The following is a 16,532-nucleotide window of genomic DNA, read 5'->3' as shown; positions in this document are numbered from 1 at the left end:
CTGCCCTTGGGCCCCCCCCCCCCCCCCGGCCTTTCTCCTCCTGGGCCTGTTTTCTCTCCAAGGAGCCCTCAGTCACTTCAGAGACCTGATACTGGGGTAGTCAGGGCAACCACCTGGTGGAGGTGGGCCAGCAGCTGCTTCTAGAAGGAAGGAAAGAGAGAGACTGCGGGAGGACCGGGGACCCAGACTGCGGGAGGACCGGGGACCCAGTGCTGCCTCTTCTTCCCATCCAGCTCCAGCCTGTGGTGGCCGGAGGAGGCCCCGGAGCAGCTGAGAATTGGCTCCTTCATGGGGAAGCGCTACATGACCCACCACATCCCACCAAGCGAAGCCGCCACCCTGCCCGTGGGCTGTGAGCCTGGCCTGGACCCCCTCCCCAGCCTCAGCCCCTAGCCTGGCCCTTGTGGCTGGGGCGTGCGTGGCTGTGGCCAGTGTGGGGACAAGGACGTGGTAGTCATTCCCAGCCCCTGCACCCTCCTCCTCACCCCGGCCTACAGTCCCACGGATATAGGACAGATGTCAGGGTTCTAGACATCTTTGGTGCAAAAAGGGGGTTTTATTCAAGCACAGGGACAGGACCCATGGGCAGGGAGAGCAGCACCGGGGTGGTGAGGAGTGGCCCGTTATAGATACTTTCGAGTTGGGAGGGCTTAGGGAGAGCGTAAGTCTCTAAGGAATTTTGGAAGCAAGGTCTCCAGGGTCCTGAGGGGGCTAGCTGTTGTTAGGAAAAGGTCATTTATTACTGTTTAGTAAAAACTGTCACGAGATTCTTCGATGTGTCTCTGTGCGTCATATGCTTGGAGGATGATTGCCAACGTGTATCTTGAGGGTTTAGAGATAAAGGAAGTTGCCAGATGAATTTTTACGTGTAAAGTAGACTTACGGGGTCCTGGGGGGGTCAAGCTAAGATTGCCCTTTGCCCTTAGCAAAATGTCAACATCCAGGCAGCTGAGTCCCCACAGGAATGTCACTCTGCCCCTTTCGAGGACTTCTCAGTGCGCTGTGGTTAGTAAGGAAATTTAATAACTTTTCTTCTGCCTTGGTTTCCCGCATCAGCAATGCTAGCGGCCCTGCCTTTGCCTTTCCTGTTCTGCCCTCCCCAGGGAGGATCAGGGAGAGGCTAGAGGTAATGTGCAGAGGCCGCCCTGACCAGGAGCTTCCGGGCTCCGGGAGCGGGGTGCAGGGAGCCTTGCTCTGTCCTGTGCAGGGGTCTCACCCCCTCCCTGCTAGCGTCCGGCTGTTGGCAAGGCCGGTGGTTCTTGCTGTGGCCACACGGGGGCGCCGACGCGCCGCAGCCGTCCAGCCCCGCACATGCGCACTCCCATTCACAGAGCGGCGGGACACCGGGGGCTGGCGGGCTGCCGCAGTGACCCAAAGCGGAAGAGTTGCTGCCACTCAGTGGGGTCCCCGGAGGTCAGGGCTCCGTGACTTGTCCACCCCCACCAGCCGCAAGACCTCCTCCAGGTGCAGGCGGAAGCAGATTCATATGCAGTCAGGAGCTCAGGCTCCAGGGTCCTGGGTGACATGGACCATGGGAGCCAGCCCTTTGGGGCAGCCACTTTTGAAATTCTGCTGCTATGGAACCTGGGACCGTCTGGGGCTCTTGGAATCGGAGAAGGGTTCAAAGTGCCCCCCCCCCCCACCAGCTCTGTCGGGCAGAGCCGGCCTCCCACTGTCCTGTCCAGGCCTGGCTCCAACACCAGAGGGAGAGGCGCTCTACGCCCGGACACCCAGCTCGGGGCCTGCCCAGGGGGGTATGGTGAGGAGGAAGACAGGAATGAGCCAGCCCGGGGCGGGAGGATGGAGCAGGAACAGGAATTGCCCCACCCCAGGCTTTTATGTGTCCCAGGGCCCTCTCGTGGCTTATACTGATCCTAGACACAGCCCCAGCCATGCCCCATGTGTGCCCAGGGCACACGTCGCAGCACAGTGGGTAACACATAGCCCAGGGGAAGAAAGCGACCCCACCTGGAGGTCAAGGGGGCTTCCCGAGGGTGGCCTCGGAGGGGTGTCTTGAGGGGCACATGGAAGTGAGTCAAGTAGGGGCGGAAGGAGGGAGGCAGAGAGAGAGAGTCGGGGAGTCCAGGGGTAAAAGGGCTCACCCTGTGGGCGCAGCGGCTGGCAGCAGGGATGAGGGGCCTGGAGGCCAGGATGAGGGGGACTGGCCTGGGGTTCTAGGCACATGGAACCAGGCCCGAACCAGGGCAGACAAAGGGAGTTGGAGAGGAGGAGGTGGATTCCAGAATATTCGGGAGGTGGAACAGGACTTCGTAGACGAAGGAGACGCCACAGGAGAGGCCATTCTTGGGTTTCGGGGTGTGTGTGTGTGTGTGTGTCTGTGACTGCAAAATGGAGGCGCTTTATGTCCTACAAGGGGTTCTGTCCCCCAGCCTGCCTCAGAGCAGACTCCCCAAAAAAGGGGGTTCTGGGGATGCCACCTTAGCAAATGGGGGAGTTTGGAAGAACGTTCACAAGTTAACATTTTACATGGATGGCCGCCTACCCCAGGTCAGCGGGAGGCTTTCCTGGGAGCCCTGCGCACGGCGGTGTTCCGGCTCAGGGCTGTGGCGGCAGAGATGCCAGGGTGTCGCAGAAGCCACGTAGAGAAGGGGAAGCAGGACTGGTCATGGCCCAGCATGGGCCCCACCCGACTGGGCCCCGGGGAGACAAGACCAGGCCCCAGAGTCATGCTCCAGAGAGGGTCGCCAGCTGAACCCCACACTGCGCAGGCCAGCCCGTGACAGCCTCGAACACAAACACAGTCTGTAATGACCACCATGTCATGGTGAATCTTTTATTAAATGGCCTTTTAAATTATCCCCAGGACTGTACTTGAGGAAAGGCCTTCAAATCCAGTGGCTAAAAACAAGTTCATTGTTAAAAAAGGAAAAAACAGCGGAGATTGTGGGGGTGATGACTCACAGATGACTCATGAGGCCAAAAATCAAAGGAATCAGGATGACAGCAGGTGGAAACCGGGGGAGGGGGGCATCACCGCTCCCTCTCACCCTCTGGGTTCACTTTGTTCCTCTTTGCTTCCGAACCACGCGTTCCTGCCCATCATCTCTGCAATCCCCCAGCCAGCCACCCCGTCTCTAGCTGTCTTTCCACATCAGTGTTCCTGACCTCCACACCCAGCCTCCTCCCAGCATGCAGAGGGGCCGGACTCTGAACTTGATCGTGTCCACCTTTGCTCAAAACTTGCAGAGTCTTCCCACTGCAAGACTAGAATCTAGATTCACCATCTCAGGGTCTCAGTTTTGAGACCCTGTTGATCTGTTCCTTGCTCCCTGTGTTCCAGACACATGGGTGTCTATTCAGCCCTCCTGCCACAGGACCTTTGCACTTGCTTTCCCCTCTCAGTGTAAAACACTTCTCTCCTTTGCTCCTCCAGATCATCCCTTAGCTCCTGTGTCTCCTTTTCAGGAAAGCTCTTCCTGATCTTTCAGCTCTCTTGGGATCCCTGTTCTTTCCCTTTGCTGCATGTTTTCTATTTTATGATTAGACATTTAAAAGGGTGAGTTTTGCCTCTCTCCCATGGGACTGGAAACTCCAAGATGGAGATCGTGTGTCTGGTTTGCTCTCCGTGGCGGCGCTAAGCTCGCGCAGTGCCTGGCTCCCCAGCAGGTGCTTAATGAACGTTTGTTGACTGACCACTTTATAAAAGGCAAATAAATCTTTGCCTTCTTTTAAAAAAATACCAGCTTCGTTGAGATATAATTCAAATACCGTGCAATGTACCTACCTAAAGTGGTCAGTTTGCTGATTTCTAGCATGTTCACAGAGTTGTGCATCAGAACCAACTTCAGAACATTTGAATCATCCTGAAAAACCCCGTGACCAGCAAAAATTTGTGACTGGCAAAATTTGGGGGGAAGAAAACCAGAAGCCCCGACATGTACTTGCCTGTCATGGGTCCCCTCACTCGCTGTTCCTCTCATTTGGATAAATCGCTTCTTAATCATTTTTCACTGGGTAGAACTACATTCCACTGGTGGGAGAAGTGGGGTCTCTCACCCACCCAGGAAACCATCTCCACAGGGCCTGGAAACCCCTCTCCGGCCCCCAGGCCCCGGCATGTTCTTAGCCACAAAGAGCAGGAACCAACCTTGGTGAGCTCAGTGGGGAAGGAATGTTCTAGAAGAGATTAGGAAGCTCCTGGAAAGCCCGAGGGAGCTGGGGTTGGAGATCACGCTGGAAATCCCAGCGCAGGAGAAACTGCATTCCTTGGGTCCCCCGGTGGGAGCTTCTGGGCTGGTCGTGTCCAGAAGCTGGGCATGGCAGCCGCGGCCTGGGCCGGGAGGGCTCGCCATGGCACCCACTCCTCTGTCTGCGGTGGGTGTGTGGCTGGTGGGGAGCCCGGCTGCCTGGGAGCCTGGGCCATGCAGGCGGGCCTGGGTGTGGGTGAGGGGCTGACCGGGTCCCGGTGGAGGAGGGACACCTTTTCATGAACTCTCCAGGGCTGGGTCTAGGAGGACACGGAGCAGAAAGGCAGTGTCCCAGACATACGAAGGGAGTGGCAGGAGCTGGACAGACAGTTGTCCCTCCAGGAAGGCGGCTGGACCCCAGGCGGATGGGGGATGTGCTTTACACACTGGGGGCTCTTTGGAACTTTGCTGGGCTCCGTGACTGTCGGCCTTCTAGGAGGGCCCCCAGGGCCAATGTGTGGGGGGGAGCGAGGGCCTCCCCAGCGTCCAGCCCTTGGATTTGTCACACTTCTCTCCTCCCTCTGCAGCCTGCCTACCCCACCCCATCGCTCCCTCGCAGGGAAGGGGGGAGTGATCTGTGGGCTGAGGCGGCGGTTCCTGGAGTCCCCACTTCTGGGAAGGACAATGGCCCCGGGGACCCAGCCCAGAGACCTCCCCCCTCCAGGCCATGCAGAGGGCTCCGATCCAGTCCCTGTCCTTAGGGAGTGTCCCCCCCACACAAGGAGGCACATGCACTTGAGAGCCGGAATTGTGGAAAATTCTTATGTGGAAGCTGTAAGCTCTAGTGCCTCAGAATGCTCCTGTATTTGGAGGTAGGTAGGATCTCTAAAGGGGAGATTAAGTAAGGTCTTTCGAGTGGGACGTCATCCAATCCTACCGGTGTCTCAATAAAAGACGAGGACACGGGGGTGTCTGGGTGGCTCAGTGGGTTAAAGCCTCTGCCTTCGGCTCAGGTCATGATCTCAGGGTCCTGGGATCGAGCCCCCGCATAGGGCTCTCTGCTCAGCGGGGAGCCTGCTTCCTCCTGTCTCTCTGCCTGCCTCTCTGCCTACTTGTGATATCTCTATCAAATAAATAAATAAAATCTTTAAAAAAAAAAAAAGGTGAGGACACGGGGACCAGGGGTGCACGTGCAGAGGAAAGAGACCATGGGACCAGGCCGCCACTGGGCAGCCGTGAGGTCGCCAAGGAGCGAGGTCTCTGGAGAACCCAACCCTGCCCACTGGCTTCCAGAGTGAGAAAACAGACACTTGGTGTTTGGTTTTGAATAAGCTCCAGGCCCGACGTGGCTTGACCTCACAACTCTGAGACAAGGACAAGGCCGGCAGGCTCTTCCGACTGGGCCGGCCCGGCACCCCGAGTCTTGTTGGAGCTCCCCGGTCTACGGCATTGAGCTACAGCCGCTCGAGAGACTAATCCCCCCCGCCATACAGCCCGGTGGGCGAGAACATTCGTGGAGGTAGAGCACTTGGGTGTAGGCCGGGGTCTGCCTGCTCACTGTCCCTGGCCCGGCTTCCTGGGTGGCCTCCCTGAGCCCCTCAGAAGCCAGAAGCTTCTAGAACCATGTCAAGTCCCTCTCCTTCCAACCCCGCGCTGCGTCCAGCCTGGACGCCCCTGACTCCCAGGGCAGAGCCCCGAGCACGAAACAGAAGCCCAGGACTGTCCTTTCTGCCGAATTTACTGGGGGAGCCCTACCAGATAGCCCTGCTCTGGCCTCAGTTTCTCCTCCACAAAATGAGTGAAGACCTCGCAGCTCCTAGGCTCAGACACTCCATCCAGTCCTCCTCCCCGAAACCCCACTCCCTGTGTGTGACACAGGCTAGAGTTACCCACGGGAAAGCATGTGTTGCCCTTGACAACCATTCTTCTCCCTGAGGGACAGAGAGGAATGCCTCATTAGTCATCCTGGCGTCTCCCTCCTGGTCTCCAGCCCTGCTCCCTCTGCTCGGCTCAGAGCCCCCACGAGTGTTTCATGGAACCCCCAGGCTCAGCCTTGACCTCCGACCCCTGTGCCTGGAACCCCGTCCTTGACTGAGCCCCAAATCCATGGGGCCGGGGCAGTGGGAGAGCCCCCCAAGGCACAGAGTGCTATGATGTACAGGTGGGGGGGATGGGCAGGAGGAATGGGGCGCTGAGAGGGGGCTCAGGTCATCAGACATCCCCGGGTACCTCTTTTGAGTGGGGTCTTCTGATGGCCTGTTGGAGGGAGGAGTGGGTAAGGTACCCACCCTTCCCCAGCCCCCACTTTGCCTTTAGAGCTTCTGCCCACAGCAGTCCTGGCACATAGTAGCCCCTCAGTAAACAGTGCAGCAGGTGCACTGGACATAGTGACTAAAAAGGCGTCAGTTTTCCAACCTCCAGCTGCCTTGTGTCCGGCTGGGGTGATGTAGGCCCAGAGCAGGGAGGACTTGACCCAAGGCTTAGGTGGGTCAGGAATGAGCCCGGGTCGCTGGCCTCTTGGCCCCCAAATTGTGCGATTCCACTCAAAGGAGGCATTCCCCTACTGAAAGAGCCTTCTGGTTTATGATTGCAGGTATGGGATGCTTTAATGAGCCCTGGTAGGTGGTGAGCTGCCTGTCTTGAGGGGTATTCAAGCAGACCTGGGAGGGGCTGGACCACCATGCAGTAGAAAGATTCAGGACCGGGGTGGGATCAATGAACTCTGGGGTCTTTCCCCCTTGATATTGGCACGGAGGGGTCTCTGTCAGCATTCGGGGAGTGGCCCCAAGGGCACGCTGGTGCCGGGGGAAGGGCCTGGGTCACCTGCACTCCCGCTGTCTGTGCCAGGAAACCCCAGACAGCCTAACTGGGGCATCGCTCTGCTGGGGAGGGCGGAGAAGAGCCTGGCCGCCCCTGGAAGGGCCCCACTTCTCCCTGTGCACCTCCACAGGACAGGCTGTGATGGCTGCCACGGAGCTGGGGCCTGTTTGGGGACATGGAGTTGGGTGGGCCTTTGGGAGCCTTTAGACGGCTGCTCTGTGTCTGGGGGCTGGCGGAAGGCCTACCTCGTCCCATGAGTCACTCCAAAGGTACAAGGCAAAGTAGGTCCTTGGGAACAGACAATTGGATCGGGCTTGGCATGCCCCCCTAACCCCACCCAGTCCCTCTGGACATTCTGGGCCCGCACCCTTTATGCTAGGAGTCACTGAGGCTGGGGATAACTGGACCAGGAAGTGGGGACACAGCAGAGAAGCTGGGTTCTACCCTGAGGCCACAACATGGTAGTTGTCAGTCCAATCCCGTAAAGCAAGATGGTACCCACGGGCCAACTGGCCGGGTCCACAAAGCAGGGAGGGCACAATATTCGCAATCAAAGTCATCCCTGAGCACAGCTACGGTGCCAGACCCCGGACCCGGCGCTGGGGACATGGTGCGGGAGTTACCATTAACAGAAGAGAGGCATTCGTCAGATAACAATACAGGCAGTTAGTAGAGCTGGGGGAAATCATGTATACTGTGGTCGAGTAGCATGTAGGGTAAAGTTGCTGTGGCTGAAATGCCCTGATGGGGCGCCTGGGTGGCTCAGTCGTTAAACGTCCGCCTTCGGCTCAGGTCCAGATCCCAGGGTTCTGGGATCCAGCCCTCCATCGGGACCTCATACCTGTGCTTGGCAGGACAAAGTGAGCCGGTGTTACCCCGCGTGGGCTGCGGACACCCCTGGTACGTATGGGAGCTTGTCCTGGGCTAAGCTGAGAGGGGACCCTGAGAATTGCCTCTGTCCTTGGTGCATGAGAAAAATGGCATTTCAAATCACTAGGGGAAAAAAGAATATTTTTGGTACGTTTTTCTAGTTTGGGCTTTTTTTGTTTTGTTTTTGCCTTTTTTTTTTTTTTTTTTTTAAAGTAAGCTCTATACCCCACATGGGGCTTGAACTCACGACCCCACAATCAATAGCCACGTGCTCTATGCACTGAGCCAGCCAGGCGTCCCAGTTTTGGGGTTTTTATGGAGGCTTCATCGAATCGATGAAGCCATTGGCCACTGGGGATTAATTCAACCACCAGCCCAAGTCCTGTCTCTGGGAGTAGGAAGGAAGAGGCAGAAAGTTCCAGTCCTCTCCTCAGGCTGCTTCCCTGGGCCACCAGCCCCCGTCCTGGGGTTCCCAGGACATTCCAAATGTCACCTCGTTGACATAAACTCAGGTGTGGTTGAGAGGGGCTCGTTATGAAAAACAGAAGCATATTTCTCGTCTACCACGGCAGAGCTCTTTGTGGGAACCCAAGATACCCCTCTGGGCTCCTAGTGTGGGGCGCCGCAGACCAAGACCACCGTGTATCTCCCAGCAGCCCCAGGGGAGTGATATGGGGACACACACCAAACCAAGGACAGAGGGGGCCTGGTGGTAGGGCAGGAGAGGGAGGGACATGGGCAGGAAGAGGGAAAATACAAAAGAAAGCTCAGGGCCACGTGCAGAGCAGGAGAGTGTGGGCCACCGTGTTCCCACCGGCCCGCCGGGGCAACACAGATCTGAAAGGGACAGAGTCCTGCGAAGGCCGGACCTGGACCTGGGGCCAGTCTCCACCGGGCGGCAGGAAGGGCCTCTCTCTCTCTGTTGGGCCCTGGTTTCTCATCTGTGTAATGAGATCAGTCAGAATGCCCGCCCTGCCCACTTCTGGGGAGCCCAGGAGATGAGTCGCCTTCAAGAAGATGAAGCAAGCTCTCCCTGTTACGATGTCCGCTCTCAATGCCTTTTTTTTTTTTTTTTTTTTTAATTTATTTATTTGACAGACAGAGATCACAAGTAGGCAGAGAGGCAGGCAGAGAGAGAGGGAGAAGCAGGCCCCCCTGCTGAGCAGAGAGCCCGATACGGGGCTCGATCCCAGGACCCTGGGACCATGACCTGAGCCAAAGGCAGCGGCTTTAACCCACTGAGCCACCCAGGCACCCCTCTCAATGCCTTTAAAAGGTAGAGAGAGGGAGCCTGACCGTGGCTCCGGTCATGATCCCGGGGTCCTGGGATCAAGCCCCGCATGGGGCTCTCTGCTCCGCGGGGGGCCTGCTTCTCCCTCTCTCTCTGTCTGCCTCTCTGCCTGCTTGTGATCTCGTCTGTCCAACAAATACATAAAATCTTAAGAAAAAAGAAGTTTACAAAAATAAAAAGCGGGGGACTTAAAGCCCTCCCAGGGCTGGGTCTGACCCAGACCCTCAGGTTGGGCCCCCCACTCTCCTTCTCCCCTCCCTGCGCCCCGCGAGTATGGGAGGGCCAGGGCCCGAAGCAGGGCACAGGTGTACGCAGTGAGGATGCACTTGAGATTAACAGCACGTGACCTCACAGCGACTGGAAGACGGAGGTGCGGCCCGGGGTCCGGCGCGCGTTTAGGGGACGGGCCGAGGCCAACCAGAGGGCGTTTCTGCAGCACCAGCCCCTGGGGTAAGTAGGACTGAAGGTCACTGGGATCTGCAAAGTAGCAGGGCCTGGGGAAACACTGGCTGAGTGGCAGAAGCCTTGAAGAGGTCCTCTCGGTGGCCCTTTGGCAGACAATCCGCCCCCCCCCCCCGCCCAACGCCCCCCCGGACTCACCCTGCCCTCCTCGGCCTTCCCTGAGCTTTTGCTCTGGTTTTGGCCCCCCGTTTCCCAGGCGCTGAGCCAATCACAAATGGAAATGCAGTGATTTCAAATCTTGAAAAGTCTGAAACGTTCTGCGGGCATGTCCTAGTAGAGGTAGTCACAAAGAACTAGCAGGCTTGGGGCGCCTGGGTGGGTCAGTGGGTGAAGCCTCTGCCTTCGGCTCAGGTCATGATCTCAGGGTCCTGGGATCGAGCCCCGCATCAGGCTCTCTGCTCAGCAGGGAGCCTGCTTCCCCCTCTCTCTCTGCCTGCCTCTCTGCCTAGTTGCGATCTCTCTTTCTCTGTCAAATAAATAAATAAAATCTTCCAAAAAAAAATCCAGCAGGCAATTACATAGCAGGTGGGAGTGTTTAAGCCTTTTGAAGTTCACCATAATAGGTAATTGGCATCATGTAAGAACTCTGGGGGAAAAAATAGGGTATGTGGGCTGGCAATCCAATAGCATGTAAATGCATTATAATAACTCGAGAATATTTATAATTGTTTCAAAAATGTGTTTGAGGGCCGCCTGGGTCCTGCAATTGCCTAGGGGTCTGACTCTTGGTTTCAGCTCCGGTTGTGATCTCGGGGTCACGAGATTGAGCCCCGCATTGGGCCCTGTGCTCAGTGTGAAGTCTGCCTGGGATTCTCTCTCTCTCCCTCTCCCAGTGCCTCTCCCACTCATGCTCATGTGCTCTCTCTCTCTCTCTGTCTCAAATAAATAAATATTCAGGAGAAAAAAAATTAGATAAATAAATAAGTAAATGTTTTTTAAAGCAGTCCCCAAAGGAGTTTGGGTTTTAGGAGACTGGCTCTGGCCAGGGGCAGAGGTTGGGCTGAGGAGGGCTGGTGCTCGGGGCAGGGGAACCCCATGAGGGGCTTCTGCTCCAATCCGGGTCAAAGACGGTCAGTAGGCGCTCAGCCCCACCCCCTCTCCTGGCCCCAGACCCCATCTGGGACGCTTCTGTCCTGGGAAGAATTGCCCTGTCCTGGCAGCAGCCAGAGCTGGAGGAAGAAGAGCGAGTGGGTCCCCTGGATAAAGAGAGGAAGACGGGTGGTGTTGGGGAGCCCCTCTCCAGAGCCCGGGCTGCAGGGAGTGCCGCCGAGCTTGCCTCTGGGTGTGACTGCCCCATCCAGGCTCTGCCCCCACGCTGGCTGGGCGAACTTGGACAAGCCCCTGGAGGGTAACTCCCTTCAGCACGGTGTGGGGGGGGGGGGGGGGGGGGGCAGGGGGGGGGCGCTCTAGGTGCCGGGCTGGGACTGTTGACAGGGCTGTCACTGGGGCTCCCTGGACCGGGAGCTACCGCCTCCTTCCTGGGGGCCCTCCCTGGCCAGGCCCTCCTGGAGTCAGGGTTGGGAGGGTCCGGGCTTGTCCTGGGTCCCAGCTGCTGATTGTTCCTTTCAGACCTCTCCCTGGGGTGCCAGATCCGTAGGGCCAGCAGATTCTGCCCCGAACCTGTCCAACCAGTTGTTTGGGGAGAGGGGGCACCTGGGAGGAGCAGGCAGAAAGTACCAGAAGCAGACTCCTCCATCCCCTAGCCGACAGTCGAGCCTCTGGGACTCTGGAGACAGATGCTGGGACAGGCAGCCGGTCAGATGCTCGGCCTGCCCGTGGGCCTCAGTCGGGGTCAGTATTGGCCGCTGATGCCACTGCTGCTGCTGCTGGCCGGCCTCCATCAAGGGACGGGCCTGGGTGAGTGAAGGGGCCCGGGGCACCGTGCCCCTGGCTTCGGGAGACAGACCACCTCCCCCAGCCACCTCCCGAGCCCCAAGTCGGGGGACTGGGTCCTGGGTGGGTCAGGAGAGATGGCCCACCAGAGAGGTCACAAGACAGACACCTGTCCCCACGGGAGAGTGGACAATGCTTCCTCCCTCTTTTTAGGGTTCGCACCCTGAACCCCCATCCATTCTCACCGGTTCCCCCCTCCCCTCTTTCCCTTCCTTCCTGTCCCTGAGGGGAGACTTAAAGACAAGGACAGCGCCCCCCAAGGAAGCTTTCCTGGGGTTCAGGTCACTGTGGGCTCGTAAACTGGAGGCGCTTAAAGGGGTAGCTCCCCCCATCTGGGCTTCCCCGCTCCTTCTCCGTCGTTAAGTGGACAGTAAGTGCCTGCTGGATGCAGGGTCCCCGGGGCCTCAGGGACAGAAGCGGGGGCTCTGAGGAAGGAGAGGTCTGGCCTTGACCCTTTGGAGCAGAATGAAATGGAAATGAATCATACCAAGAGGGAGAGGCTTCTGGAGACTGGCAGGAAAGCCGCCTCCCCTTTCTGCTGCCCTTCAGTGTTGGGGGTTGGAGAGAGGAGGGGCAGTGCCCTCAGGGGAGCCTTCTGGGCACCGAAGTTGAGTCCCCGCCCCCCCCACACCCCTGTCCCCCACCCCCCCACCCCCGCCCCGGGGCGAGAGAAGATCCAGAAGGGGAAGGTGCCTGGGGCGGGGTGGGAGGAGGAAATCCCCCCCTCTCAGCCAGGACACCTCCCGGAGGCCCACGTCTGGGCCTGGGGTCTTGGTGGGAAACTTCCTGTGTGACCCCTCAGCCTCCAAGCCCCTCAATCCTCTCTTTAGGCAAACCAGCCCGGATCCTGGGGGAGGCGGTGGAGTGCCAGAGCTCAAGGTCACTGGAGCCTGTCAAGTCCAGTCTAGGGTTTAGGCTCAGGCTCCCCAAAATCAGAGTCTCACTCCAACGAGGCCTAAGACCCCTTCCCTAGGACTGTGTACGCTGCTGGGGGCGGGGCCTCCTGTGCCTCCAAGCCTTCCCCAGGCCCCACCCTAGGCAGGGACCCCAGTGACAGGTGCAGCAGGACCTCCCTCCTGGCCTCCCACAGTGCCTAACCCTAGTAAGTCAGCAAGGCAGGGGGCAGGGGCTGGCCTCAGGCCACCCACCCGTGTCCCACGGGCACAGACTTGTTAGGGAGCCCTCTGCATTAGTGTTTGCCCACAGCCTCCGGGAGAAGCCTCCAGGCCTCCCTCAGATCAGGAATCCCAAATCCGGTCTGTGCCTTCCCCCTCAGACTGGGCCCTCAGGTTGGGGCTTCCAGGACCACGACTCCTCCCTCAGACTGGGCTGTGGGGGCTTGGTTGTCCTGTTGAGCCCCTTCTGTCTGCCCCAGAGCACATCCGCTATGTGCCCCAGCTCGCAAGCCCCAGCCTGGCAGGGACCCTCACCCAGTCTACCTTCACGCTGGAGCAGCCAAGGGGCCAGTTCAGTCGCCTCAACATCTCTGACTTGGACGCCATCTGGCTGGTGGTGGCCCACAGCCATGGTGGGTGCTGCGGGGGCACAGGCCTTGGTTATCCCTCCGTGAGATGGGCGGGAAGCCTGGGAGGAGCGGCAGGTATGGGGGGAGGGGAGGCAGGTCTGGGAGTGGGATGTGGCAGGAGGGCTGTCTGGCCTGGCGGGAGGGGGTGGACCCCTTGCCCCCAGCAGCCCGCGCCATCTGACGGGCGGCTACCCTCAGCCACCCAGAGCTTCACAGCCCCACAGAGGGTTGAGGACATCCCAGCCCCTGCCGACTTCCCCCGGAGGGGCTACTACCTCACACTGATGGCCCACCGGGCCCTCTATCCGGGCAACCAGACTGGGAACCAGCTCCGCGTCCTCCGCGTTGGCAACGACACCAGCTGTTCCCTGGCCAAACCGGGCTGCAACGCCCCGCTGCCAGGCCCGGGCCCCTACCGGTGAGCTACCGCGGGACCCTAACCTCAGCCTGGGGGCCCTAACCTCAGCCTGGGGCAGCTCCCAGGGGTCCTCAGGGAGGTCTTGGGGGAAAGTCTCCCTTCTTTCTCCAGCCAGGGCCCCCCACTTGAGCCTCAACCCCCACAGGCCTTCTGGACCCAGCAGGTGGAGTTTCTCTGTCCAGACAGGGTGTGCCCCAGCCCCATCTCCCCTCATTCGGGGCTTGAGTCATGGATGCTGAGTGCTGGGGATCTAGACCATTCCACACACACATTTCCTCCGTGAGGACTTTAAAGGCCCAGAGAGGGTGAAGGAGGCACCCAGGAGTACACAGCTGGGAAATGTCACAACTGGAATTGGAGCCCCTTCTGGAGGGTTCTAAGGCTGGCTTTTAGGTCCTGTCTCCTCTTCCCCGTAGTCCCCAGGCCCTGGGAGTCAAGGGGTCACACAGACAGGTGCCAGGGGCCAGAGGCCTCACCCCCGATCCTGGGTCTCTTTCTCAGAGTGAAGTTCCTGGTAATGAGTGACAGGGGACCTGTGGCTGAGACGGAGTGGTCCAGCGAGACCCGCTTGCAGCAAGGTATGGGGGGGGGGTGCTAAATGAGGTCAAACACTGGGGCTGGGGGCCGCGGGGCCTGCGGGGGCTCCCAAGGCTGGGCTGGGCTGGGGAGAATGGGCCAGCCCCCCATCAGAGGCACCACTACCACTGAGCTGTCTGCAGGTGCTGGGCGCCCCAAGCTGGGGAGAGGGAGGGTGGGTCTGGAGGCTGTTCCAGGTCCCCTTGCTCAGGTCAAGTCTCTCCTCCCTGGGGCGCCCCCTTCACGCCCCTCAGCTGAGGCACTGCAGGCTGCCCCAGGGCCCCAAAGCGCGGGCACCGTGGTCATCATCGCCATTCTGTCTGTCCTGCTGGCTGTCCTCCTCACCGCCCTCCTGGCTCTGCTCATCTACACCTGGTAAGTGGACAGGGTCTCGGCCCCCTGGGAGGGGTGGGGTCTCTGGCTGGAACCACGTCTTATGTCCCTCCCCCTCCCTCCCCAGAAGACCGCAGGTGGCGGGTGTGTGTGCGCAGGCTTGAACTCCTCCTTTGTCCCTCTCGCCTGCCCGTGGCCCCGCGGGAGACAGTGGGGGCAGGGGCGTGTCCACACTGGAGCGCGCCTCACTCGCCCCCTGGCGGCGGCAGCCGGAATTGCGAGTGGGGGGGCTCGCCGCTGACACCCCAGTGGGATACATCCAAGGCGAGAATGGCTTTTAGTTCAAGTCCTGAGTTTTGCCTCCAAACTTCATCTGGAGCTCGGATGCTGGGGCCTGGTGAACCGGCGGTGCCTGCAGCTTCCTAGAGGAAAGGGGAAGGCCGGTGTGGGTTGGATGTGGGGAAGACAGGAGAGCAGCAGAGCCTCAGTTTCCCCCAAAGCTCCTATGCCTAGAACTCCAAGCTGTAGGACTTGGTGTGAGCCCTAAATTCATCTTGTCTCCCCTCCCCTGAAGCTATGACACCTGCGGGACCACTCCCATTTCGGGCCCAGAGCAGTCGGTGTGCGTGAGAAGATATGACACCCACCACGTGACCAGCCCTCCAGCCACGGGGGGCTCCTGAGGGGTCCTCGTCTGCCCCTCAGCCTCCGCCCCGGTCCCAGCTACAGATCCTGCCTCTTCGGGAGCCCCGGGAAGAGAGCGTTTCTGAGTGAGGGTGGGAGGAGGGGGTCCTTGCCCCCAGTTGGGTCTGTCCTTGTCAGAAATAAATGTCCCCAGCATCCCCGAGCCCATCTGAGTTGTTGAGAGGCTGAGCAGTCCCCCTGAACCCCTGTCCCCAGCCTCCCTGGGAGGCTGCGTATGTCTGCCACTGGCTGCCCCATCTTCCCAGCGTCCTCCCTGTGGCCGCCCCTCTGGCTGGAGGGCTCAGAACCTCTAAGCTGCCGGCCAGCCCGAGAGGCTCACTCTGGGCGTGGGGGGCAGGGTACGTCGGTGAAGCCGACCCTGGCTCCAAACTGAGTGCTGGGGTGTCCCGCATTTGTGACCATCAGCCCCGCTCTGTGCCAGGATCCCCAAGGCGGGAGATGCCCCACACAGTGTCCTGCCCTCAAGACGCCCCGTGCTGTACGGGGAGGAGAGGGACACCAGCCCTTCAAGGACGGCGGGGACGCTGGCACCAGAGATCCAGATGGGGCTTCAGGAGAGGCTTTCTGGGCACGTGTAGCGTTGGAGAAGGAGCAGCCCTGTGCCAGGTGACGCAGGAAGGGTGCTCAGGTTGGGGGGGAACAGCATATGCAAAGGCCCTGGGGCCACCAGGGGCTGGTGGATGGGCAGGTTTGGGGTGGCTTGAGGTTAGGGTAAGGGTTGGCAGGGAGCTGGAGGACAGCCTGTGCTGCGTGCCCTGGGGGCTGGAGGCGGGGAAGGAAGGCAGTGGCTGGGTTCCCAGGTGCCTCTTTCTGGGAGGTGTGAATGGCCCTCGCTGGTTTACTAGCCCTTGCAGACACATCTGGTCCTGCTCTGGAGGAAGTGCTCACGTGACCATGGGGGAGTCAGGCTGGGAAAGGCAGGGAGGGGAGGGGGACAAACGGGCTTCCACGCCCTGCCTAGGTCAGCCTTGGCCTCGCCAGAGCCTTTCTGGAGCAGCCATGAGCCCTAACCCCGGGGCTGGCTGACTCTGGACCTATTGGTTACCCTCTCTGGTCCTCAGTTTCCCCTTATGTAAAAAGGGAGGGTTGAGCTGGGCGACTAAGTTCCTCACTGCACAAATCAATGTCCTGTAGGGTCAGGCCTAGCAGGAGACAGATGGCACGCTGCAGGAAATGTTTACAAAGGTGTGGTCAGAGTGCTAAGGCAGCCAACAACCGGGGCTGCCCAGCCCTCCCGTACCCGAGGGGCCCACGGGAGGGAGTGGTGCTTCCAGAACCAGTGAGCAGGAGTCCTGGGGGGAGGGTCTGCCCCCCAGACCTAGGGGCTGTAGATAAAAGAACTCAACCTCCAGAAGGGGGGAGGGGGACAGGGGAGAAATACCCCTCACGCTGGTGGCTCCAGCTGACCTCACCAAACCAGAAGCCAGAGGACTGCACCCCAAGACTGTCCCCTCACTTCAGACAGCGCTATCAAGAACTGGGTGCCCAGGA

The 16,532-nt window shown here is 59.7% G+C and overlaps 2 protein-coding genes across 6 annotated transcripts in view; both read left to right on the top strand.

Moving 5' to 3' along the window:
- The window catches only part of UPK3B (uroplakin 3B), a 4,494-nt gene extending 3,727 nt beyond the window's left edge, over positions 1–767 (top strand). For 4 of the 5 annotated variants that reach the window (XM_059414649.1, XM_059414648.1, XM_059414652.1 and 1 more), the window contains one exon: positions 234–767. In XM_059414649.1, the coding sequence (XP_059270632.1) occupies positions 234–393 (160 nt within the window). In that variant the 3' untranslated portion in view covers positions 394–767. The remainder of the gene's footprint in view (positions 1–233) is intronic. The other variant, XM_059414653.1, reaches the window with a different exon arrangement.
- Positions 768–11,217: 10,450 nt separating this feature from the next.
- UPK3BL2 (uroplakin 3B like 2) lies at positions 11,218–15,183 on the top strand. Its single transcript, XM_059414643.1, has 6 exons — positions 11,218–11,448; positions 12,860–13,012; positions 13,208–13,427; positions 13,929–14,005; positions 14,258–14,378; positions 14,911–15,183. Exons 1-6 carry the CDS (start codon positions 11,328–11,330, stop codon positions 15,017–15,019), a joined length of 801 nt encoding a protein of 266 aa, XP_059270626.1. The 5' UTR covers positions 11,218–11,327; the 3' UTR covers positions 15,020–15,183.
- Positions 15,184–16,532: the final 1,349 nt, after the last annotated feature.

The sequence above is a fragment of the Mustela nigripes genome, chromosome 11, assembly GCF_022355385.1.
Source record: "Mustela nigripes isolate SB6536 chromosome 11, MUSNIG.SB6536, whole genome shotgun sequence".
Lineage (NCBI taxonomy): Eukaryota > Metazoa > Chordata > Mammalia > Carnivora > Mustelidae > Mustela > Mustela nigripes.
Note: the sequence above shows the minus strand (reverse complement) of the source record. Positions and strands in the feature narration are given on the sequence as shown.